The sequence below is a fragment of the Sander lucioperca genome, chromosome 16 (genome assembly GCF_008315115.2).
Source record: "Sander lucioperca isolate FBNREF2018 chromosome 16, SLUC_FBN_1.2, whole genome shotgun sequence".
Classification (NCBI taxonomy): Eukaryota; Metazoa; Chordata; class Actinopteri; order Perciformes; family Percidae; genus Sander; species Sander lucioperca.
The window spans coordinates 4,932,828-4,958,187 of NC_050188.1; the positions used below are offsets into that span (position 1 = coordinate 4,932,828).

The following is a 25,360-nucleotide window of genomic DNA, read 5'->3' on the forward strand; positions in this document are numbered from 1 at the left end:
TATTGCCTAATACATATCCCTGTGTCAAAATGTAGCTCTACTTAGTTATTAGTTTAGTTTTAAATTGTGCTCGCGTGCTGCGTACATACTTGTTGTGTTTCATCAGGTAGTATGCCAGTATAGAAGGAGTGATGTTGGTTTCTGGGTCTTTGTGTAAAATATAATGACATGATGTTGATTCTGGCTCATATACCATATGTGCTGTAATTGTTCCTTGTGTGAATAATGGCAATGGTGAAATCCTGCATAATAGGTTCCAGCTTTTTATCCAAAGCAAATTGTCTTGTGCATCTAAAAAGAAGACATGGAGCTCCAGTGAGACGTATTATTAACATGACAACCAGGCAAACAGGCTTTGTTAGTTTGAAATGGTGGCTTCTATCAGAAACAGGCACTTTTCCCGAGCTCAGTGTTTCTGAATTGCCGCCCTTGTTCATGGTAACTTTATGTTAATGATATGCTAATGACGGGTCTCAGCACCGCGGCCAGCTCCGTCGTGTTGCTCCGCCTTCCCCTTCCACCGGCTTGCATGTCGAACGCTGCGACCAATAGCTGCCGTTTCCTCATTTTAGCACTGGATACAACAGAGGGAGCTTCAAAGAGACCTGACTGTATACCCAGAAAGAGGAGAGGGAACCTCACACCAGCGGCTGTGATGTGTAGCGGGGCTCTACTGGCTGAACAACACATCGATGGGATAAAACCTCCCGGTCACATTTAACAGCGTATTGTGTGTAGTGTGTATGTGTGTGTGTTTGTTTGTATGTGTGTGCCGCGAGGACTGAAGAAATGCTCTTGTAGCGCGAGCGCGAATGACACTATCGCCCGCGAGTTTGCTTCACAGAAATATTCGGCGGTGCCCTAACTTGGAGCCGTTTGGACGTTGAGCAAGTTTTTTTGTTTTTTGTTTTTTTTTTGTATTTACTTCAATTACATTCGAGTGGTTTACTTGGAGCCCCAAAAGCCCAGGACGAGATGGAGAGCGACAAGTACTTGCCGGAGCTTATGGCAGAGAAGGACACGCTGGACCCGTCTTTTCAGCACTCCCTGCGGCTACTGGATCAAGGTAGGCTAAATGTCCGCGGTAAAACACTGAAGTAAACACTTTAGCTTTGAGAAAACAGCTCCGAGTGAGTCTATTTCACACTGTTCAGGTTTAACGCTCGGTGTCGGGCTGCAGGCTACATGACTCTACCAGCACCGCCTACTTCAAGTTATAAATACGAGGTTTGTGGGTCTACTTACAATTTCCTATTTGGTAACGCTAAAATAGCGAGGTCCTTTTTAGCAGCATGGCTGTTCTGCCAAGTTGTTCCAGAGCAAACTGAGCCATATAGCCAGCCTCCTGTTCTGTGGTGTAGAGGCAGGTTTGACTGAAGACTGCACCTGCTTCATTGCTCAGCCCAGAGGTTAACAAACTTTTCATTTCAAATGGACAAGTTTGGGACATGAGACCACCATACATGAAGACATTCTTACCCCTGGCACCTCAAAATAAGGATTTTGCCGCAGGTTTTCATCGGGCACAAAGCTGGGGAAATGTAAGTGATAGCAAAGTAAATATTTGTACAGAAAAAAAAAACACCTATTTTAGATGTCATAACATAAAATGATAGCCAGTAGAGCTGGGCGATCTGGGAAAGAAAAAAAATACATCAAAAATCACGATATTTTTGACCAAATACATCAATGTCGATATTGCGGTGATATGGGTTGACTATTGGTGCTTTCGCAAAATATTTACACAATGAGAGTTTTGATAAATAATCACCCATAATGTGGATAAAATGACTAAGTGGGTAAAGGCGAATAATAAAACTGCTAATAAGTCTGGCAAGTTAAGAAAATTAGATCGCTTTAATGCAATGCAGCTTTTAAAACCAGGAAAAGACAACACTTGTTTAAGGTGATATCTAGCCTCATATATCGATGTCCATATAATATCAATATATTGCGCGACCCTAGGTGGAAGCATCAGTTAAACACTAAATCCATCTGGCATCCCAGTTTGCAGGCTGCAGTCATCTCTATCCCATGCAGACATGTGTAAGCCGTGGTGCAAGCGGGGGAATAATCACACACTTATTCAAATGTACATGTGTTTCCTCCTTTGAACAAGTGGACGTGACCGAAATGGAATTTTGAACGGATGGAGCAGCAGCAGCAGCAGCAGCAGCGGCACTTGCAGACGCTTTAATTAATCCTCTGCACACTGCACAGCCCCTCTGCTTTTGAAGCTGTCTGAATGTTGCTCTTCCTCAGTCACAGCCCCGCGATGCTCCTCATGTGGTGAAGTGCACTGTTATGGAATCCAAGTGCATCCTTCAAGTACCACTCATGGGCTTTGGACAGTCTGTCTTGCAGACAGACTGTTGTTGGCTTTAAAGGTAACGGACAGGGAGCACTAGTCTGTAAGCAGTCCTGCTGCACTGTAACTCATTCTATCGGAGCCCTAGATGCAGCTCCTGCACCACGCTTGTTTAATTAGACAACCATGTCCCTTCTAGCTGATGCTTCCCAAACACGGAACCACAAGGGGTCCTTCAAATGGTTCCAAAGAGGCCCCTGCAAAGTGAGGCATGATTTCATGTAATTGTGTTTTCTTTGCTGGTGTTTGGTAGGGCTGCACAATATAATATATATATATATATATATATATATATATATATATATATATATATATATATATATATGTGTGTGTATGTATATGTGTGTATGTATATATGTATATGTATATGTGTGTGTGTATGTATGTATATATATATATATATATATATATATATATATATATATATATATATATATATATGTATGTATATGTGTGTGTGTGTGTATGTATATATATATATATGTGTGTATGTATATATATATATATATATATATATGTGTGTGTGTGTGTGTGTATATATATATATATATATATATATATATATATATATATATATATGTGTGTGTGTGTGTGTGTGTGTGTATATATATATATATATATATATATATATATATATATATATATATATATATATATATATATATATATATATATATATATATATATATACGTGTGTGTGTGTATATATATATATATTAGAGCTGCCACCTCTTAGTCGATTAGTTGACTAATCGGTCGTTTTGGTCTTAGTCGACTAAGATTTCTTTAGTTGATGAGTCATTTTTTATGCTTATTCATGCTTAATTACTCATTTCCAAGAAACTTATGAGCACATTTCTGGTAAACACAAGATTTAAAGTGGTACTTTTGCAGGATTAATTGTGGAGAAAGTCAGTTTTACAGATGGTTCATTAACTACATTTATATTGTGCTTTTCTAGTCTTAACCACCTCTCAAAGAGCACAGCTCTGTCGATTACATCAACTAATCGATTAATCGACAAAATCATATAATATATATTAGTGACTAGACAGTCACTAAATAGTGACCAATGTCCTTCACAACTCCCTAAAGCCCGATGTGATGTCTTGAAACTGCTTGTTTTCTCTGACCAACAGTCCCAAACCCGAAGATATTACAGTAATATAAGAAAAAAACAGAAAAGAAGCAAATCCTAAATTGGTTAGCTTGCGGTAAGACATATTTTCGCATTTTGCTTGAAAAACAATTCACTGAAATAAAAATTGCCATGAATCAATTGTGAAAATAGCTGCTGGTGAATTTTTCTGTCGATTGACTGTTCGAGTAACTGACGGAATACAAATAAGTGAAGCTTTTCGTCTCAAATGATCACAAATGCGACACTTCCCCTCTGATATCGTCAGATTGTATCATACTGGAGTTTTGTGGTCAAATGAATTACATTTTGAAATTGTTTGGAGTTTCTGACACGAAGGAGTTTGGCACTCCTGCTACGTCCTTAGATGGGCTACTAATAACATAATTGTAATGTGCTCGTTAGAAAAGAAAAGTGGGGCGCCCAGATAGCTCAGTTGGTAGAGCGGGCGCCCGTATATAGAGGTTTACTCCTCGAAGCAGCGGGCATGGGTTCGACTCCGACCTGCGGCCCTTTGTTGTATGTCATTCCCCCCCACTCTCTCCCCTTTCATGTCTTCAGCTGTCCTGTCAAAATAAAGGCCGAAAATGCCCCAAAAACTAAAATAAAAGTGGCACACATCTTCACTGTAGAGAATAAATATGTAAGACCCACCCTTCATACAGTATATAATCGCCTTTTTATATAGTGATGTGTAAAATGAAATACTTGTATAAAATAATGATAATGTATGTTGCAGTAATGGGTGTAATGGCCAGGACAATGTTGGTTTCCGATTGGAGTCTTGTTTGAAAGAACAGATGTAGGTTAATGCATCTGGCAGTGAGCTGATTCATGTACAGTAAGGTGAATTCATTCCAGTCTGTGAGGAAGATAAGGCTGTGTTTTACTCAGCACTTTTTCTTATCAACTGGTTTCTCAAATCTGGGTTAGTCTTTCTGTGAATACATATTCTCCTCACTGATAGAAAGACCTGAGCACTGAATACTTTATGCCAAGTTGAAAGACGCTTACCAACCACTTCACACCGCAGGTACCCTGTAGAGTTATAGCAAATATAGTCCATTCCCCAAAATTGGATAAAAATGATGGAATACTTAGAATATGAAACGGCCAAAAAAGAACTTTAGAGTTAATGTCCCCAATGTGTTTTACATTCAAATGGTAACACAAGTTCTTGATGTAACACTTCTGGTGGGGGTAAAAATTGCAGTTGGCCACCATCGCAAGTGGCAGAATTAATCCGTGACATTTTATGAAGTAAGCAGAACTCTGCGGTGCACAAAAAAATTGGCCGAAAGCGTCTGCCACAACTCCAAAACTGTAAATACTGTTATCTCTGTCTTACACAACAGATGGAACATGATGCAGCTTAATGGAGCACTTCTTCTGCCATCTTGCTGATGAGTTCTGGACTTGATTATGCAATTGGCAAGGGATGCAGGGAACAGAGCTAGAGTAACTAGAGTTACTGCGTGCAAACGGAAAATATGAGATTACTCCCGGTCTGGAGGGACTTCCATTCTGGAGAAATTAGGGGAAGCATTGTGTTCAAAGCTCGGGGACAGGGCGGGCTGCTTTGATAAGTTTGGGCCGTTCGCAGAGCTCTTATCCCGCGAGGACCATATCTCTGCCCCTGTGACAAGCCTCATACAGTCAGCAGCAGACACAGGGAGCTGGAGAAATATCTTAAGCCAAAGTAAGAGACAAGCAGGACCAGCAGCCTACGTGGAATGAAAAAATCCTCAGCAGCAGCATACTAATTAAGGGCCTCTAGGTAGGGCTGCACGATATTATTTTGACTGGTATTGCGATATGATTCCCGATATTGGAGGGAATGATCATTCTTGTATCATTATTCTCATTTTTATTGAAAAATATATAAAAAACAATTTATTTTTTTCGAGGATCTGTACCAAACAAAGATTTTTTCTTTAGTCTGTAGGATACGATTTGTAGGCCGGGACGTCTCTGCAGCACTACAGTACTTTATTTTAGAATGGTTTGACAAATATTTTGCCTTTAACAAATATTGCGCCCCCTTGCGATTTGGATATTGCACTAGTTCATATTGCGATTTCGATAAAATTGCGATTGATTGCGCAGCCCTACCTCTAGGTATGGAAACAACTCGTGAGGCATGAAGTGCTCAGTTATTTACATGAAATCGGTGCTACCCTACAGCACATGGTGCCACAAGGGCTACAAGTTAGTGCTGTGCAATGAATTACAATATTATTTCTTAATTATGATTCTGGCTCCTAACGATCACAAAAACAGAGCAATCAAAATGTTGCACATTACATTTAGCAAGTAAACTCATATTTGATGTTCTGAATGACAAACGGGAAAAGTATTGAGAGGAATTCCACAGTTCAAGCTGTTTTCACTGTTGATTTGTTGAACTGTAATTGCAACATCTTTCCAAAAGTCAATAAGTAATCGTGTTAAATAATCGTGATTTCAATATTGACCACAAATATTTGGTGATTACGATTTTTTTTTCCATAATCGAGCAGCCCTGCTACAAGTAAAACACTTCTGTCCAATATTTATTCATCTGTTATTTTAAGTTAATTCTTGCCCTTACAAACAGTATATAATTTTTTTTTTTAACTTTAGGGCTGTAACTTTATCATTTGAAATGCCAATAACCATTCTAACATGGGGGGGGGATTTCAATCTGACCTGTTAGCGGCCCTGTTGCACTGAGCAAACTAGGCTGTTGTTATCGTCTTCGTACAGAATGCGAAAAGCCATTATTCAGATTATTTTGATCATCACAGCACAGTTAGGACTTTCATCATTTAAATAGATTTCCCATTGCTGAACAGTATAATGACTATCATCTATGGATGAATTTCCAGAAAGTTGTGTAAACAACAATGCGTTCAAAATGTAGTCACTCCCTGCACCAGATGTATTCTGTTTGTTCAGTATGTGTATGCAGAGCACCGTGCAGCCCACTCTGAATCTTTCAGGACCTCTGGCCCAGTTTGCACGTTGAAACCTAGTGCTTTTTAATTGGATATTCCACAGCAGGAGCACAGCACCATGTTTGCATTGAGCATTGTTAGCCTCAGCTATCTTATCCACAAAGAAAAACCACAGAAAAGCATACATTATCTGCCCAGACTGAGCAGGTAGGGTGGGGTGGGAGTAGTCTTATTTCAGACATGATGCCCCATTGTTATTTCCTACATTTCCATCTCATCAACAGAACACAGGCCTATTTTTAGCCGTGCTTGGGTTTTGCCCCGAGTGAGAGCAGCTCCTGGGTTAGAATGCCCAGAAGTGAACAGAAATAAGCTTTGGCGTAGGATCAAAGGCAGCGATATCGTTTTGTTGGGGAAACAGTGTTTGATAGCGATAATGATCTGTGGATCTGCGGCTGGCCGACATGCTGAGCCACACACTGAGGTGGAGCCACAGCCACGGCCCTGAACCCGTCAGAGGCCGAGAGCTGACTGGGGATTTGACCCGCAGATGTAGTGAACTTGCAAGTGAACTGGAAGAGGGCAGACTGGGGAGCTCCAGCAAACCCGCTTTGCATTCAGACATGCAGTGGTAGGCTGCTGAGCGGCGCTGTGGCCAAGAGGTGTTTGCAGAGCTCTGTATTTGGTTTGCTGCAGCTCCCACCGGAATCCAGAGGGCGGAATGTAGGCCAGGACTAACACAGGCAGATCCCAGCTATAAAAGCTAACAGCACCTCGTTTGCAGACGCAACCGGTCACATGCCTGCATTGTTTTTTTTTTTAATGTGGCCTGCATGTTCTCACTCGTTAATGCAGCAATAATGAGCCGATGATGCTTTAATTTCCCCACTCAGGTACAGCACTCAATATGATGCCTTTTAATAGAATTAAAATGTCAAACCTAGAATATTAACACCAGTCATCGGTGTTCCTCTGCATGTAAACAAAACAGACACAGTAGTTCACAATGAGAGGTAATCAAATCTATTATAACTGTGCTGGAAGAAAGCCGTGTGCAGTCATTTCTAGCGTCACCTGGATGAGCATAATTGACCCAGTCTAACAAGGGAAAAGTGTCTGAAAAACATTAAACCATTAGAAGCCTGACATGCATTGTGTATATATTTAAAGCTGCATTAATCAATATTTTTACAGTACATGAACAATGGATCAAATGTCTTTGGGTTTTATGGCCCACGAGTTTGTTTTACTCCCACTGCTCCAACGATCCTCTGTAGAAAAAGTCATGTTTTAGAATTGGTGCCGTACTTCAGATACCCTACAGGCTCGTGCTTTACAGAGAAAATTTGAGCATTTTGAGTCGGATTCAATTTGACTTTCGTTTTTAAGGTCATGGATTGATTTTTTTTTAAACAGGAACAGCAATTTCAGAATAAGAGCATCCCATTAGATGGGAGAAATGTACTTTGCAACAACAGTTTGAGTTTCTCAGAGTTTCCGAGGCGCAGCACCATTAGTTTAACGAGGTGCACCTGAAGGCACCACAGATGCCTGATTTCCTCTTTCCCTGTTCCTCCGACAATTCTTTCCTAGCTTTCTGCTTCTTTTTTGCCGGCTCAGCCATGACGATAGTGTGAAAAACTCCATCGCTACCTTGTTAGCCGGTTCCTGATTGGGCGTATGTGTGCAGTGCCGTGAAGCAATTCGTTACATCGCGAGACCTGATACCACGCGATACTTCCTGACGCTGAGGCCGAGTGGTTTTTCCGCTCACAGGCGCTAGGGGGGAGCCAGACGACCACCATTCAACCCGAAAAAAGTCATATAACCATTCCAATGACTCCGAAGCTGTTCAGTTAAGGTAATTTAAGCTAAAAAAAAATGGATAGTTCTCCTTTAAAATGAATCCGTGACACCCCTAGTAGTTTTAGTATTCATCATCATCATGTCACAGTCCCTTTTATGACTCTTTCTGTACCTGTTTTCTGCCCCCGTTCAAAAACTCATACCACAAAACAAGTTATTAATTGCTTTAATTAATTTACTCCTCTCCATCTGTTGGTTCATTGTTCTTTTCTTGCATCTCCTAAGCGATTCTATCATCGTCCATGCAATACCTTCACCATATTGCACAGGACACATTCTCCACCTGGCACAAAACTTGCCCTGGGCTTGGCTTGTTGATGTAATGTGGAGACTGTCAAATTCCCATGTTGAACATGCTGCTCCAGTATTTATACTGCATTCATATTTCAAATGACAAAGATGAGCATTTCCTTCTCCACCTGCATTCATACATTGCTGAGGGGCCTGCCTTGAGCTGTCTGCTAGGTCGGCTATTCAAAAGGAGACTCCCAATTAAAGCGGCCAGCCAGGGCAGCTTAAATAATGCAAACTCTACTTGTTTGGGCGTAGAAGTATGCTGAAAGCTGATATTTCACATCTCTGGTAAGGAGATCATTTAGAGATGTGTGTTGCTGGGTCTTTGGCACGGCTGGGTATTTTTTTTGATACAGGTGCCAATACAGGACCTGGCATGGTGGCTCAGTGGTTAGCACTGCTGCCTCACAGCAAGTAGGCTGAGACTCCCGAGACCGATCCCCGGTCCGGGGGTGGGGAGCCTTTCTGTGTGGACTTTGCATGTTCTTCCCCGTGTTTGCGTGGGCGCTCTGCTTTCCTCCCACCATTAATACTGTAGGTAACTCCTGCCATACAGCAACAACAGTGTGGTTCTGGAAGTAAAATCCCACTCATAAGCATTTTGATTATTTGCCATGATGTCTAAACCATCCACGGACCCACGGGAGACTTACCACAAGCTTCATGATGGTGAAACAAAGGTTTATGCCTCTGTAGAAGCCAGAAGTCCGTATTAAATCTACCTTGTTTTAAGAAAACCATTTTTTATTCGTGATTTCATGGACAAGTGCTACCTACTCTGCCTACAATCCTAAGTGTAACAGAGACATCTCTGATTGGTGGAGCGATTGCTATAAAACAGCTCTTGCCAGCTGCTACCACTGAAGACTACGGTCGTTTATGTACACAGTCTTGTACCTCTTTGCCTTTTTCAAAATGCTCTTTTGGGCTGAATCAACAGTAACAGTGCTTTTTTGACACCTTATTCTTGAGGTATTTTTTATAAAACAATTTTTTCATTCAACAAAGAAAGCCAAAATGTAGTGTCTAAACTGAAGCAGCCATACAAGAACATAAAAATTACAATTTGCGTAAACAAAAACTACAAATTGATGTTAAATGCCAACTTTCAGTCAATTTTTTGATACTTGGTGCTGTAGACGCATTTCATTCCGTAACAGGACAGGACGGATATTGAAAGGAGCCCATGGCTTCATCCCATGAACAATACAGCCTCTGCATTAGCTTTCCCTGCATCACTTATACGGTAGATCCAATAATCCTCATTTTATTAGATGATAATTGGCTCTGCAGCGCTGCCCAAGACAGGACGCAGACGGACTAGGATTACACTGGATTAGTTTGAAAAGCAGAAGAAACCCCCAGACTGTATCACCCTGTTTACTGTGCCTGAGGCAGTGAGACAAAGGGAGATGGGGATGGAAAGGACAGAGAGGGTATACGAGCGGGTTGGCAGGGCTGTAGAGAAAGTAAGAGTCTCTTTCCCCAGGGAAAGGTTATTTGTAAGGGGATTGTACCAAAGTCAGTTACAAAAGGGAAAATACAATCTGAGGAGGGGAACAAAAAATGGAATAGCGGAATGGAATTGGAGTTTGAAATGGATAAAAAAAAAAAAAGTAGTTATGGGAGTGCTGTCGAAGATGCTTTAGTGATAAATAGAAAAGTTCAGATGTCTTAAAAGAAAATATAGGAACTCCCAGGCTACTGTTGCCTTCTCTTTCATACCATAAACCTCAGTCATCTTCAATAACTAAAACACAGGTGAAAGCTAGAAGGAGTCTCATCCATGATTAAATCGCTGTAATTACTGTCGTGATGAAAGACAAATGTAATCTCCTACTTCCTCAAAAGAAATTAATTGCTTGTTAAGTTTTGCCACTATGGAAGCCTTTTAAACACATTCTGCGCTCCGTACATGTACATTACCGTCCTTTAGTGTTTCTTATTTTCGGCACTAAGCTGCGATATCAGAGTTAATATTTGACTCTGGAGCTGGTTTTTACTTGAAGGGGTCCTTTCTGTTGCCCTGCCTTGATGTCCCCGCCACCACTTCCCTTTCCCACTTCTTTATTTATGTCGTTTTGTGTGGTTGGCACGTCTATAGAGTGGATTGCACTGGATTAGCTTCTCCACCTTCCCAACTGATCCGATCCATTTTGTGTAATCCAACTCAATTTAATTATGTTTATCGTTCCACCTCGCTGCTGCCGAGGAGCAGCGGCAGCAAACCTCTACCAAGATAAGCCCAGGGACCTTGTGCCTTTTTGCTGGCAGAGTGTCTGCCTGAGCCTGTTGCTTTATAAACAGATGGGGTAAGTCACCTACACTCTCAGTAAATACTGTGTTCAGTACAATATTATGATTCAGAGCTCCCCTCAAACATCACTGAGACATGGCAAAGAAAAGCCAAGGTTGAAGATCTTGACCTCCATTTTCATGTGATGTTGGGAGAATTAATGTGCCCACTATGTGTACAGTTTTCTTTATTACTTCTGTGAGTCTGATGCTTGGATGCATTAGATGTTGAAAGATCACCATAAAAGCATAAAAGCCTTTTTCAAACACTCTGTTGTCAGTGGGCACAGTACAAGGGTTCACAGGTAGCCCGACGTGTTCTTCCTTCTGAATGTAGCAATATTGCAGCCAAAGACGTTACATTTTGTGGCAATGTTAAATGTATTTATGCCCTTTGGGTACCGATTTCAGTATGGGCGAGAAATGCCTCCAATCCAGTCTGAGACACTCGCGGTATCGGTGCAGATGTTACAGCCCAACGAGAAGTTCGGATAAAAGCAAAGAATAGACCCTGCTCTGTTTCTGTCTTAAATGCTGTCATCTGCATCGCCTCCGTAAATCTCTGGTTTAATACCCTTGGACTAATCTGTGATTTTCAATTTGTTCTGGTGTCAGGAGAAGTCTGTTTTGTAATATTTTGTAATTTGTACTCAGTATGTGAATAGGTGTGTTGTGCTAATAAGCAGCACTCTTCTCCAAAGGAGTCTTGTTGAGACACAGCGTACAGAAACTAATGGCGTTTTTCCATTACACGGTAGCTGCTCGACTCGCCTCGACTCTGCTCGCCTTTTTTGGTTTTCCATTATGAAAAAAAGTCCCTGGTACCTGCAAACAGGTACTTTTTTTAGCATCACCTCCGTCGAGGTTCCAAGCAATCTGAGGCGATACCAAAAGGTGAGGTGAAAACCTGCAGACTACTGATTGGTTGGAGAGAGTCGTCACTAATCGCTGCGTCATCATTGCTAGCAACAGACGTGGGGGTGTCCTGAACAAACACCATTTTTAAATAGTTTAGCCAGCTGTGTTTTTCTTTTGAAACAAAATTAGTCTTCTGGCTGTGGCAACAGCCACATGCTGAGATTCAAAAACAACACACCTTCGACGTTCTGTGTGTGTGTGTGTGTATGTGTCGTGTTAGGTCACGGCAGTTTCCTGCGGTGTCGCTATGACGACCAGCCATGCTTGCCTCAGGCATGAGGCGTTACTAAATCTGCAATGGAAAATGGAGGACGGGGCACCGCGGTCGAGTCGAGTAGAGTCGAGCAGGTACCATGTAATGGAAAAACGCCATAAGAGACTTACATTCAAACACTGTGTGCCATGTAGAACATGGGGAAGAATCCCATAACCAATTATAAAAAACAAAAAACAGAACCATACATGTTAAGTTAAGCATGTTAAGATTTAATGGAAAGATACAAAACCTCATTTCCAAATGTCATCATTCTTCCATTAGTAACCATTAACAACATTAATATTCTTTGGTGCATTAAAGTCCGACTGAAATGACATTTAGTCAACCGTTTTTCTTGTCAAAAATAATGTCAACGTGTTTTTAAATGCACTATCAATAGTTTTTTTTAATTGTTGAAAGGAAGAAAAAAGATCAGCCGGCAGGCTTCCTGTCTGCCAGTGTTACACCGTAGGAAACGAGACAAAGTAAACAGACTTGTGCTGTTGTCAGCCCGGTCTCACTCATAACTCCTCACCCTTTATCGTCTGTATGAGACCCACCAGGGTTTCATCAACTGCTCGACCCTGGCGCACTGAGATGACGTTGAATGAAGAGCAACAAGTCCGTAAAATAAAATAATAAGCAACAAAAGGACTTTCAACCAGGAGACCGCTGTCCATGTCCCGCGTGAAACCAAAAGTCAACGCACGAACGTCGCTTACGTCACCTTACGTCACTTACGTCACCTTACGTCACTTACGTCACCTTACGTCACTTACCGTACTTAACTAATGTAGTAACATAACAAAATTCTCTTTTTCCTAAACCTAACCAAGTAGTTTTGTTGCCTAAATGTACCCTGCACGTTGAAAAATGGCGCCAAAGGGTTACCCAGAGCGTTAAAAAACGCGACACCAAGGGGTCCTTACCAAACGTCTAGAACTAAATGGCACGCTGCTTGTGGTGCTCAAAGCGCCAAATAAATACATTTGAAAAATGTAACAGTAGAGCTGGGCAATATATCAATATTATATCGATATCGTGATGTAAGACTAGATATCATCTTAGATTTTGGATATCGTGATATGGCATAAGTCTTGTCTTTTCCTGGTTTTAAAGGCTACATTACAGTAAAGTGATGTCATTTTCTGAACCCACCAGACTATTATACCAGTTCTATTATTTGCCTTTACCCACTTACCCGTCATTATATCCACATTACTGAGGATTATTTATCAAAAATCTCATTGTGTGAATATTTTGGCACCAATAGTCAACCCTACAATATTGTTGCAGTATCGATATCGAGGTATTTGGTCAAAAATATCGTGATATTTGATTTTCTCCATATCGCCCAGCCCTACTTAACAGCAATGGCTCTTTCCAGAAATCATGACCCGGTTACTCAAGATAATCCACATACATGGTTGTGAGCAGTATTATGTAGGACCTAATTTCTCTCTACCGAACTACACCTGCCAACCGTATCACCGTGCAGAAGGAAGCGTATACTCATGGATGAGAGGCTTGTGCTCGTGACAGCGCAAGATGTAAACATTAATGGCGTCCTCCTTGGTTGAGCTAGTAGTATTGGTTAGCTACAGTTTACAGGGTTTCCCCCAGAAAAGTTGTTTAGCCCGGTCTTTTTTTTATCAACGAGGGCCCACCTGAGGCCAGTCACAGACTGATGGCAATAGTAAGCCCAATAGTTTCTGTGATAAGAATTGAATAAGCTAAACACAGATTCCACAGGGCCCTACATTAAGTCAGTGCCAAAAGCTAAATGGAGATTTGAAGATATGACTATGTCTAAGTTTCCAACCGAAGAATGTCCTTAAAAATACATTAAAATTGTTTTATTTCCAGTGGCTTATAGAGGATGGATACCCGAACGGGCCGTGCCGGGTTCGGACAGATATTTAGAAATGATGTTCGGGTTCGGGTCGGGCTCGGTAAATTCAGCGCGATAAGGCATTGAACATTTTAAATTTAAAAAAACTTATTATGTAGGTGCGCGCCTGTGTTAACGTGCGCTTGTTGCCCCGTGTGCGCTGATGCGCTCATCTGTTGACATTTCCGAATGCCTTCCTACAGTTGCTTAATAAAAGCGGGCTTTCCACACAAACAAACGTACATGTGTCGTTAGTATAAGGAAAAAAACGAGATTTTTACTGTGACATGAATACCTTAATGCCTGTCGGGCTCGGGCTGGGTTCGGTTACTGCTCTGTCAGAAGCGGGCCGGGCTCGGACAGAAAAATGCGGCCCGATCCGCACTCTAGCGGCGTAGGCCTGGTGGGGGGCAACTTAGGCCCGGTGGGCCACCAGGCTTGCAATACACTGGGGGAAACCCTGGTTTAAGCTTCCTTCTGCTCGGTGATACTGTTGGCTGTAGCAGACACAAAGAAATCAATTTAATTTCACTTGGACGTTAAGTATTAAATGTCGCGCTCACCTTTTGAAAACAGAAAAAGAAGCCGAGGCTTTGATGGCGGTGGCCATGAATCTTTAATGAGCGAGGGGTGGTGGGATCAGTAAATGAAAGTTAAGTGCATTTTCTGGGTTTTTGGAGCAGGAAAAGTTATCTTGTAATGCACCGAGAGAGGAGGAGAGATGGATGCTCATTTAGCACCAGTGCCAAGAGACCCCTCCTCGTGTCCTGCTGGGCGGCTTTCTTGGCTGTGTCCCCCGTCTCTATTTTAAGAGCCTGATATTAAAGCAGAATTGTGTTCAGAGTTTTTCGGGACGTCTCCCTCTGTTTCTTGTGCCCTTTTCCTCTATTATATAGCATGCCAACAAAGTCATTTAAAAGTAGGATACGCTCAGTGGTTATACATTTACTCAGGTACCATACTTAAGTACAAATTTGAGGTACTTGTACTTTACTTGAGTCTTTTCTTTTCATGCTACTTTCTACTTCTACTCTGCTACATTTTAGAGGGAAATACTGTCCTTTTTACTCCAATACATTAATCTGACAGCTTTAGTTACTTTACAAATTTGCAAAGAGTTTTGCACGCAAAACACACATAGTTTATAAAATACGATGTTTTATTATAAATTAAATTACCCAACAATATAACGGCCTACAAGTCCAGCTGAAATGATTAGACCATTAAACACACGATTGTTTCCAGTTTCTAAAATGGGAGGATTTTTCTGCATTGAATACTTTTACTTTTAATACTTTGAGTACATTTTCCTGATGATACTTACATACTTTTACTTAAGCAACATTTTCAATGCAGGACTTCTATTTGTAAGTTAGTATTTTTTACAGTGTGATATTAGTATCTGAATACTTCTTCCACTACTGGATACACTGCAAAGCACAATAATGTAATGTGTATGTTTTAAGAGTGGTTGTTTTTAAACCTACAGACTTGATCTCATCACCTTATTTCCATTATTACAGCACAGCGACCAGATGCAGCATGTACATTGTTTTTTTTGTCAGCCTGTTAACATGTCACTGCTGTTGCAATTGGCTGTAAAACATCCATTAAGTCTTACAGGCAAACCATAAACAAGGGGTCAAATCAGAATGTACAACCCTCATAACAAGCACAATTATCCACTCTCTCCTTGGTGATAAAAATCATACTGTGTTGCTGCTGTCTGTCTGACACTCCAACCGATGGCTCATATGTGCACCTTCACAGTGCCATTTGGCAGCACTTCTTGTTAAAGTTTGACCCAGGATTTGCCCAATAAGAGGATTGTTAAAGTTTGACCTGGAAGTGGATCCCTGTCTGTCTGCTTGTCAAATCTCTGTCTGGTTCTGCGGCCATCATTAGTCCACAGAAAAGATATTTTTTTTTGTATTTCCTCGACAGAACAAAGGCCTTGCAGCGTACTGTGAGGCTGTGCTTGGCTCTCACAAAAGCAACACATTGGCGTTTTAATTATACAAACCTGTTATTTAAAAGGGACATCTGTTCTGCAAGCATAGATTATCTGGGCAGAGTTGTGGAGTTTATAGTTGTTGCTCAATACTGAAGAAGACAGCATTTTGTTTTGTATAGGAACTATAAAGGAACAACACTTGAAAAAATATACTTATTCCGTATTATGTATGATTATGCTAGTTAGCAGAGCGCTGGTAATGTCGGTATTAAACAAGAACGAAATCCATCAAATAACCAATAAACCTCTTGTTTTGGTCAAATTCCTACAACTCATAATAACGAATGGGAATAAATTAAGTAAAATAGACACTAAAATAAACACTATTTGGTGCAATTTCAACTTGGTTTTAAAGGGAACCACCTATGTTACCTACAAACACAGCAGAGGAGTTGAATGATGAGGCTGGCATTATTCTATACTGCCCTCAACGTCAGTAAATCCATTCAAAAGAAGGAAAGAAAAACCACAATATTTTAGTCCGTCTCAATCATTTTCGAATTTTCAAGCTCATTGGTTCCTACACCTACCGAAGACATACAGTAAATCTGTTAAAACAGGTCCCAAATATATAGTTGCATCTCTAAAAAGGGCTCAGTAATTTCCTTAAAAAGCTTTAAAAAACATGACTAATACAGGGGTAAATAGTGCATTTGTTAGGGATTATTTTCAGATGCGGATTAATACAAATGTGGTGCACTAGTGAGTATTTGGGGCAGCAGCACGGTGTATTTAGGGTTGACTTAAAATAAACTACAGTGTGCGTGTTCATGCTAATGAAGGAACATATCACCCAAAACAACATGGTAAGATTTTTTTTATAGCTGTGCACAGTGGCTCTGTCAATTATATAACACCGCAGCTATTTACTGTATGAGGCAGCTCATTAGTTAGTGACGGGATCACAAGTATCACAGCTCAATCCTTTTCTGTCATATGTAATGCATCTCTGGGAAAGGTGATTGTAATTACAGCGAGCGTGCAGTCCACACAGTCGACGCCTCCTGAGCTGGCGCGTCGATGGGAGGCTGCACGTGGTGAATGGATAGAAATCAAGTTTATAGATCTGTGGTTCGCACGCGCCCACCCCTCCGCCGGAGGGCTGAGGTTTTAATTGCTGTCTGACCAGGGTTCAGTGTGAAGATGGGCCGCGTTGATATGAGAAGTATGGGGGGGGGTTGTGGTTGTTGTATTGACAGTGTCTCATCCTGGAGGAGCTGATAAGAACACAGGATCCAGGGAGACACACGGAGGAGTGGATTGCATTTCAGTGCCGGGAATCAGAGGTCTTTTTTTTCGGGGTCTAGTGAGCCTTTTAGAGGTGCCGCGCTGACAGCCACATACAGTACAACGTCTGAGGGCACAGGAGCAGGTTGACGTCTCACAGAGGCTAACAGTATTACTGCAGTTCCACAGCTGATGGAGAAAATGCCAGAGCAGGTGGCATTCATGAGCAAAGAGTCTGTAACCTTGTAGCATCAATGAAACCGCTGCATGCACAAGGAGCATTGTATTCAAAATCAATGAGGGAAAGTGCGTTGATTTACAAAAGAAAGCACAAACACTGGGGAGCACGCTGCATGATTTATATTAACTGGAGCATCTGCTCAGACACATTTAGGCAGAAAACAAATGAATGTCATCTCCCTACTTAGTTTATTAATTTGCATACTGTCATTAGCTTTTCAAATGATTGAACCTAAATAACAATAAAAAAAGAATCTCATCATTTTATATTATATTATATATCTTCTGTCATTTTTCATCTTTTAATTTGGCTATTTTTATGCCAAAATGTTACACACATTCCGTGTTCAATGTTATTCTTTTCAGGGTGGAAAATTAAGACACAAAACAAAAATGATATATATATATATCTTTATTATATATACCTTTATTTATCCAGGTAAGTTGATTGAGATTTGCAATGACAACCTGTCACATTCATACCTGGAAGCTGCCCAGTACAACCACAGTCTGATCTGCTGGCCACTGAGCAGCTCGAGGTTAAGGGCCTTGCTCAAGGGCCCCTCAGTGGTGGTAATGAGGGAAGGACAAACACTGCTCTTTCACTTTCCTCACCCAGATTTTATCCCGCCGGTCTGGGGATTGAACCGGCGACCTCCCGGTCCCAAGCTGTCTTCTCTAACCTTTAGGCCACCACTGCCCCGTATGTGGTTGCTAACCGAATAATTAAAGTCCCCCTCCTCCACTGAAAATGTGTTTTTCTTATGTTTATGTCCCCTGAAATGTCTGTCCTTTAACTATACTGACTTGTATCTGTGCAGAGTTTGTCACTAGAGTGGTGTTTTCACATTCCTCTACTGAAGGGGGAGATGTCTGTGCACTTGCCTAAGATCTTGGCAAGCTTGATTAGGTACGTCACAGACTTGAAAGCCAATTCCTGTCTAATGCGCAAAAGCTGGAAAAGACACCCGAAACCTCCAGCGCAGCGTGGACTGTCAGTACAGAGAGTGAAAACACACCGACATGGTAGCTGTCAGCCACGGCCAGTTATAAGCTAATAAGCTAACGAACAGCATATGCACATAACAGATTCTACCTACACTTAACCATTCTGATACGTAGCCGATTGTAGTGCAAAGTCCTCTGAGATCCAGAATTTCTCAATGAGGAAGACGGAGTCCAGCTACTTTTCAGATTATTTATTTTTTTACATTTTAGGGGAAAACCATGTTAAATTAAATGTTAGTATAGTAGAGTATTTTTTTTTTTTTACATACTTTAAAACATTTCTTTCATTTAGTGAACAATATATGATATGACATTTTTTTTTTTCCAAACAGGCTTTTGTAGATCAGTTCTGCTGCACTCTGGTCAGGGAGAAATCTCCAGGATCACATCACCGATCAATATATGATGTGTAACAGAAGCCAAATATCGAGGCACACTAATTTATGTAGCTAACCCTAGTGTAACGTGACATCCCTACAAACACTTGACTTATTGTTCCTTTTACTCCCTTTGAGGCTGGGGAATCTACAGCGCTGTAGGAACAATTGCAATACCTGTGTCGTAGATCTCCCCACTGTGTTAGTCAGGTCGGCCAGTGAGAGATAACTGTGACCCCTGCTGAGGGGGAAGAGCCCAACTACAGGAGCCACCTTCCGTTCATCACAAGGCACTCGTTTAAAGCCTCTTCCTCCAGAGTTAAAGTAATCCTGGGCTCTTTACTCTGGTGTTTTTCTCATAACCTCTCCATTTTTGGAGGTTTCTAAAGTTAGCAGTGAGGGCCCCTCTGCAGATTTCCAATTCCAAGTTTTTGAATTGATGAAGAACAGTGAATTGTACTGTATTTTTAGAATATATTAGGTCCATATTTATTGAAAGATTTCCTTCTTAACCATCTACTTCAGTACGTGGAATTGGATTTGTTAATGCCTAAACCCTATCCATGGATGTAGACATATGTTTTCCTCTTTAAAGCTAGACTATGTACATTTTGAAATAGATAAAATAGTCAACTTTACTTGGACTGGTATGAGCAGTAGCTTATGGTGGCAAATGTTTGCACACATTAGGTAGGTAAACAAACATACTGACTTTATGACTCATCTTCGCCCCTGCTACTGTCAAACTACGTTTTATTTAATTTACCATTATCCTCATCATATACTTCAACAACAAAATACATAGGGTGGTTATTTTTTTCCTTTGCTAAGAGCACTAGTAAATGTAACTGTCCTGGTACCAATTTATTCCAGCGGTAAATTATTGTAATATCAGTCATCAGATATTTCTTATACAAAAATTTGCAAATTTATGTCATTTATAAACAAATTCATAAAACCTATTTTTTTTTTCTAATTCCCTCAACTCCCATCACATTAAATCATTTGCATGGTAGCACAACAAGCTCATTCACACCTGCACAGACCGCAGCAAAGCACATCCCATCTTTACTCCAATGTGCTGCTGTAGACCACTCTCCACTCTCATTGCCTCTCCACTGTAGCTATATTATTCTGTGCCAGTCTACCTACTGTTCTCTCCACATAACATAAATAAACCCCCTGGCAATCGCTAGTGTCTGCCTCATTATCATATTTATTTAAAGGATCGTATGACCCATTTCATTCCGACATGGGTTCCTCTCGTCATGATTGAGTAGTCCCATATTTAAGGGTAGTCTCCAGAGACGCTGCGGTGCATAATGGGAACATTACTATTAACCATAGTCAAAGGCCTGTCCTTGCCATTAAAATGGAAAGAAAAACACTTCTTCTGTTCCTAACTAAGCATTGCTTTAGGTTACAATGACTGCATTAATACAGATACGTTCAAAAACTGCAGACTGTAAAAAAGGAGCCCTCGAACTTTCTATGTTGGAAATCCAACTCACACGATCAATGATCTGTCATGTAAGCAATACGAGATGAAATACTGAATATGTTTGCCCGTTGGCTGCTGATATAGTCGTGTTGGTGAAAGGAAAGGGCTGCAGTGCCGCCCTTTGTAACGTGACCACTCTAATGGACCACATCTGATGAATGGTCATGATTGCACCAATAATACAAGGAGAAATCCATCTGATTGTCAGGTATACACATCAGTGCAAGCTTTAATGGCCGAATCTGTCACTAAACGTCTCGAACCCGTTCACAACAACCACTGACCTGTGGCTGGAAATGGAAGATTAATAGCAGGCCACCGGTCCATCTCTGATCGGAGTTATCGAATGGTTTCCTTCGGATACGTTTCTCCTGACTTGGCTACGTCTGGGCTGTATTGATCTACCACTTGCAAATTTATGGTTATGTTTCTTCAATTTGCACAAAGGCAAAAACATTGTTGTCTCTGCTGGCATCAATCATTGATTTCCTGCAGATGTGGCTGCGGCAGCAGGTCTCAACTGGATCTGTCCCCGTCCCGTCCCGGAGGCTCGAATCCTCCCCTTTTGTGACAGCGTGAATGTCATCGATGTTACTTTATCCATGTAATTGACCGTGACCTTCTCAATGTTTTACATTTAGGAAACATTTATTGATGAAGCTTACTTTCTGGTACTTTAAATACTGTACATGCTGATATGATATGGCTGTCTGCATGGGGGCAGCAGATCATTGGTTTGTTGTTTCGGACTATTGAGCTGATTTCAGGCACCAGACTTCCTTGCTCTACTTAAGTTGGGGTGATGACTTTCTCATAAAAGTGTCTTTTTAGGATTTTGGAAACCAAAGCCATGGTGTTTTCCTTTCTGAAAACCTAGCCTAAACCATTCAGCTCTACAGCCCCAAACTTTAGCCTCAAATCGATTTAAACCTCAGCTTCTGCTTTAGCTTCAGATTTAGCTCTCCCCCAACCTGCCGACCCCCCCGCCTTCCATCCCCACTCTGTCTCGTTTAGCTTTGTTACACGGGGTTTCATTACCTCTGCCTTAGTCAAATGGCTGGGAGCTCTGGACTGATATTTCAACTGAGACATAATTAATGAGATGTGCATGTCTGGTTCTCTCTCCTTGAGCAAAGCACTGTAAGACGTCTGCTGGGATGAAGTATAGGAGCTAAGGGCAGCAGGAAGAGGAGCGGAGACACGCTGCAGCTACTGAGGTGTAGCAACAGGAGAAGCGTTAACAAGCTATTTCATGTGTCTTCTATAGGGGAAAGAGACCTGCTGCATTGGCATTGAATGGCTACACCTTTTCTAACTTAACACAGTACATACTGCATAGCTCTGCTTGTTTAGATCAGGACTTTCAAACACATTTACGAGTTCAAGGCTCTGGAATAGAAAAAAAGAAGAAAGTGTACAAGGCCTTTATGTAGTCTAACACTAGCTGTGTCGACCCCACAGAGTCTTCATTGAGGTGGAAATAATATAATACACTCTAAGTGTGTGTTCCATCTCAGACTGAAACGGAACAAAAAATACAAAGAAAGATCATGAAAATGAATAATCATACATACTGTATATCATGGAGTATGATCATCAATACAAGAAAAATCAAGATGTGCGGTCTATAAAAAAAGATTCATGGTCTTTTTTAGAGATGAAAAAAAAATTATTGATTCATTCATCATTCAGTAATCAGAAAATGAAACCGCAACAATTTCAATACACGGTTACTCGTTAAAGTAGTTTTTAATCCAAAAATAGCATACATTCACTGGTTCCAGCTTTTCAAAAGTGAATATTCTCAATATTCAGTAGGTTGATGGACACTATTTTCTGACATTTTATGGACCAAACGATTGATCAATAATGCAAATGTCTTAAATGCAGTGGTAATGGTTTTCTTCATTAAGACTTTGATATATTAACCCTTGTGTTGTCTTCCATTAGACCGTGCACACAGGTCTTCCCCAGTCCAAATTGAAAATCAACACTTTTTCTGACGTTTTTGTCCCTTTTTCAACTTTTTTGCTTTTTTGCTCTTGAATGCTTCTTTTCACTACCATGTATAAACACCCCTCACACCAACTTATTATTAGTTTTACACTTATTTTTGGAATTCATGGTCAATAAACCTCATTTATATGAAAGTTCAGTGAGAATAGTGTTTCCAAAAACCTTTCAATTTCTTTATCAAATGCTAAATTCTTTACAAAACACCCAAAATTCAATGAAAGTAGAGATCTGATCTCTTGTTGTACTTGCGAAGGGCGTTGTAAGGAATCATCCATCTGTGTTATTTAAATAAATAAAATTAGGTAGTTAAAAAGAAATCCACATTTCTAAAATAGAAATTTAGAAAAACGGGTCAAAATTTGACCTGAAGACAACACAAGGGTTAAGGCATCAAATTTTGAGATACATTGTCTATATAGAGTACAAGTTTAATCAATCTGGTTTTGGAAGAATTGCCCCCCCCCTCAGGGATCCAAACAGTGTCGCTTGTGTGATGTCAGTCAGCTGGCAGTTTTCTTTGGGTTTGCACTTGTTTAGAAGTTTTATTGTCTGGAGTCATCGCTCTTTTCTTTGTTTGTTCGGCCATAGTAACTGTTGGCAACGCTAGCAGAGACCAGAATTAAACAGTGCCACTTCACACACAAGCGAGTTAAAAAACGAAAAAGTCTGTTGCTGCTCCGCCTACCCTCTCTGGCGGACCAATCACTGCAGGGTGATGGAAAACACGCCGCTGTGCTGTCACCACAGACACCCAGGTTTTAACACTAAAACCTGTCATTCCGACATGGGCCCTATACAAGGGCTTTCATCAGCGGGCCATAGGCTCAATCCCCATTGTGTTAACTCATTTGACCATAGATAGTGACTCAACAGACATTTATTGAAATGAAAGTCTTTGGCGTTATTACTTTAGGTGCCCTCGATGTGAAGCTGATGAAGCACTTGGCTTCAGCATCTTTTTTTCAAATGTTTTGCAGTCACAGGTCTAAATGTGTAAAAGTTGAATTCTGTCCAAATTGCTCTCAGATATTCCGAGCCAGAAATGGAAGTGGTGAGACTTGGCATTATGTTTCCTGAATTTAAAGCCTGCTTAGAGGTGGAGAGAGAGAGCTCCAACAGTCAAATACATGTTTTGAAAATTATATTTTATTCAGTATCGGCTGTCTAACACTACTGCGCAGCGTTGTAGTTGTTTTTGTTCATGTGGTTTATTCGTTGAAAGCTCTGGAAACCAGGGCAGTAAACACAACAATTACAACAAAGCCTCTTTACCACAACGAATAAAGCCCTTTGGCAATGCTTAAATCGTCATAAACAGGATATGCTATGTTTTTGCATTACAATGTGTAATGAGAGCTCTGGCACTGCAGAACAACATAATTGTACTTAGAAGCAATTTTCTGGCTCTGGATCAACACTGTTTCCAATTTTATCAATTGACATAGTGTCTTCAAATGAGCAAATCCAGTGCAGATACTCAGAAATAATGTCTTTGTTGTCTCAGAGGTATAACCTTCCACAAGCTTTTCTGCTTGGTTTAGTCTTACTGCCATTAAGATCATTTATTAAACGAGTTAGAGCAGGGGTGTCAAATTCAATTTCACTAAGGGCCACACTGGAAAAAGAGAATCACATCAAGGGCCAGACATGTAGAGTTTATTGACATGCTTTTATTTCATCGAAAAAGTAAAATATCTTTGACTCAATTATTGCATGTCTCATATAGTCTTCTCACTTACAGTTTGGTCCACATAAAGCCCTGAAAAAGTCAGCAAAAAAGTTCCAAAGCCATCCTAGAATTTAGTAAATCAAACAATGATTACATTTTCTAAGTAGGCTACCACACAGCTGACTCACAACAAGCATCTTTCACAGCCAGAATATGCAAACTCTCTGGTTCTGGGGGAATTTCTGAGTCTCAAAGTCGGCAAATTTGCTAAATTCTGCTTCGAGTGTCGCGTAATTCCAAGTTGAAAAACAGTTTCCCATGTTTTTGGTTTGGCGCACAACTAGGTGGGCCAAAATTGACTGTGAACCGAAATTGATATCCGGGCCGGATCAGAATATGCGAGGGGCCGGCTTTGGCCCGCGGGCCTTGAGTTTGACACGTGAGTTAGAGAATATAAAGGTTGTATGGAATTGATCGTAAAAAAAAATGTCTAACGTGTTTTTAGGAGTCAGTAGTGTGTTGTTTGTGTGTTTTTTTTTTTACATTCTTATTTTCCACAGTTTCAAATGAGCAAGATTGGAAGATATTCTCTACCAGCAGCACATTTAACAACACATAACACGTGGATGACCTTTAGCTGCTGAGATTCCATCCCATTATCACCTGCCCACAGTTGGCATGTATGTGCTTCAAAGGTGTATTTCGCACCCAGGCTTTCACAGCGATAATTTAATCGACAATTTCCACTGCCAAGTCTCATGCAAACACACTTTCTATCTATCTGCCATTGTCACAGCACAACAACAGTCCAGATGCTTTTGTGCAGATCTAAATAACCCATTAACCCTGTAAGGCAGGGCTCCAGACTAACTTTTTGCTTTGGTTGCACTGGTGGTATGGTTTTTCGCCGTGGCGGCCCCAATAACAGAGAGTTACCAGCGTAAACACTGGTACCAATACAGGTTTCCCTCTCATACTTAACAATATATAGCTTTGTTAATAACAATTAAAACGGTAGACAAATGTCAGCAGTTTGGACCGGCGGCGCTGTGGCAGACAGACACAGCGCCGCCGGTCCAAACTGCTGCAGGGGTGCCGTGTGTGAGTGAATTGGGGCGGGGCTGCGCGGAGAGAGATCCAAACACAGGCACGGCTTTACAGAAGGAATGGGTCACGTAACGCAACATTAAACCATATCGATATAAACGACATCGCTTCGTTCGTGGAGAGGCAGCGGATGCGAGGACGTTACGTGCACCGGTGCGACGAAGGATAAATCTTAGTCGCACCCTTACAAATTTTGGTCGCATGTGCGACCAAAATGGTCGCATTCTAGAGCCCTGTAA

At 41.0% G+C, this 25,360-nt stretch overlaps 1 protein-coding gene and 1 long non-coding RNA gene across 4 annotated transcripts in view; one reads left to right on the forward strand and one right to left on the reverse strand.

The window, feature by feature from the left end:
* The first annotated feature begins 552 nt into the window (after positions 1 to 552).
* khdrbs3 (KH domain containing, RNA binding, signal transduction associated 3) overlaps positions 553 to 25,360 on the forward strand; it is a 124,431-nt gene continuing 99,623 nt past the window's right edge. For 2 of the 3 annotated variants that reach the window (XR_004102901.2, XM_031287197.2), the window contains exon 1: positions 553 to 1,066. Coding sequence is in view for 1 of the 3 variants with exons in the window: in XM_031287197.2 (XP_031143057.1) it covers positions 976 to 1,066 (91 nt within the window). In the remaining 2 variants the exon portion in view is untranslated. Of the gene's footprint in view, positions 1,067 to 1,519; positions 1,542 to 25,360 lie in introns of those variants that run through there. The other variant, XM_035993229.1, reaches the window with a different exon arrangement.
* LOC118493448 lies at positions 11,916 to 25,216 on the reverse strand. The gene is made up of 3 exons (XR_004895403.1): positions 25,097 to 25,216; positions 13,265 to 13,267; positions 11,916 to 11,926 (listed from the first exon to the last, which is right to left on the reverse strand). It is a non-coding gene; the product is annotated as an uncharacterized LOC118493448 (long non-coding RNA).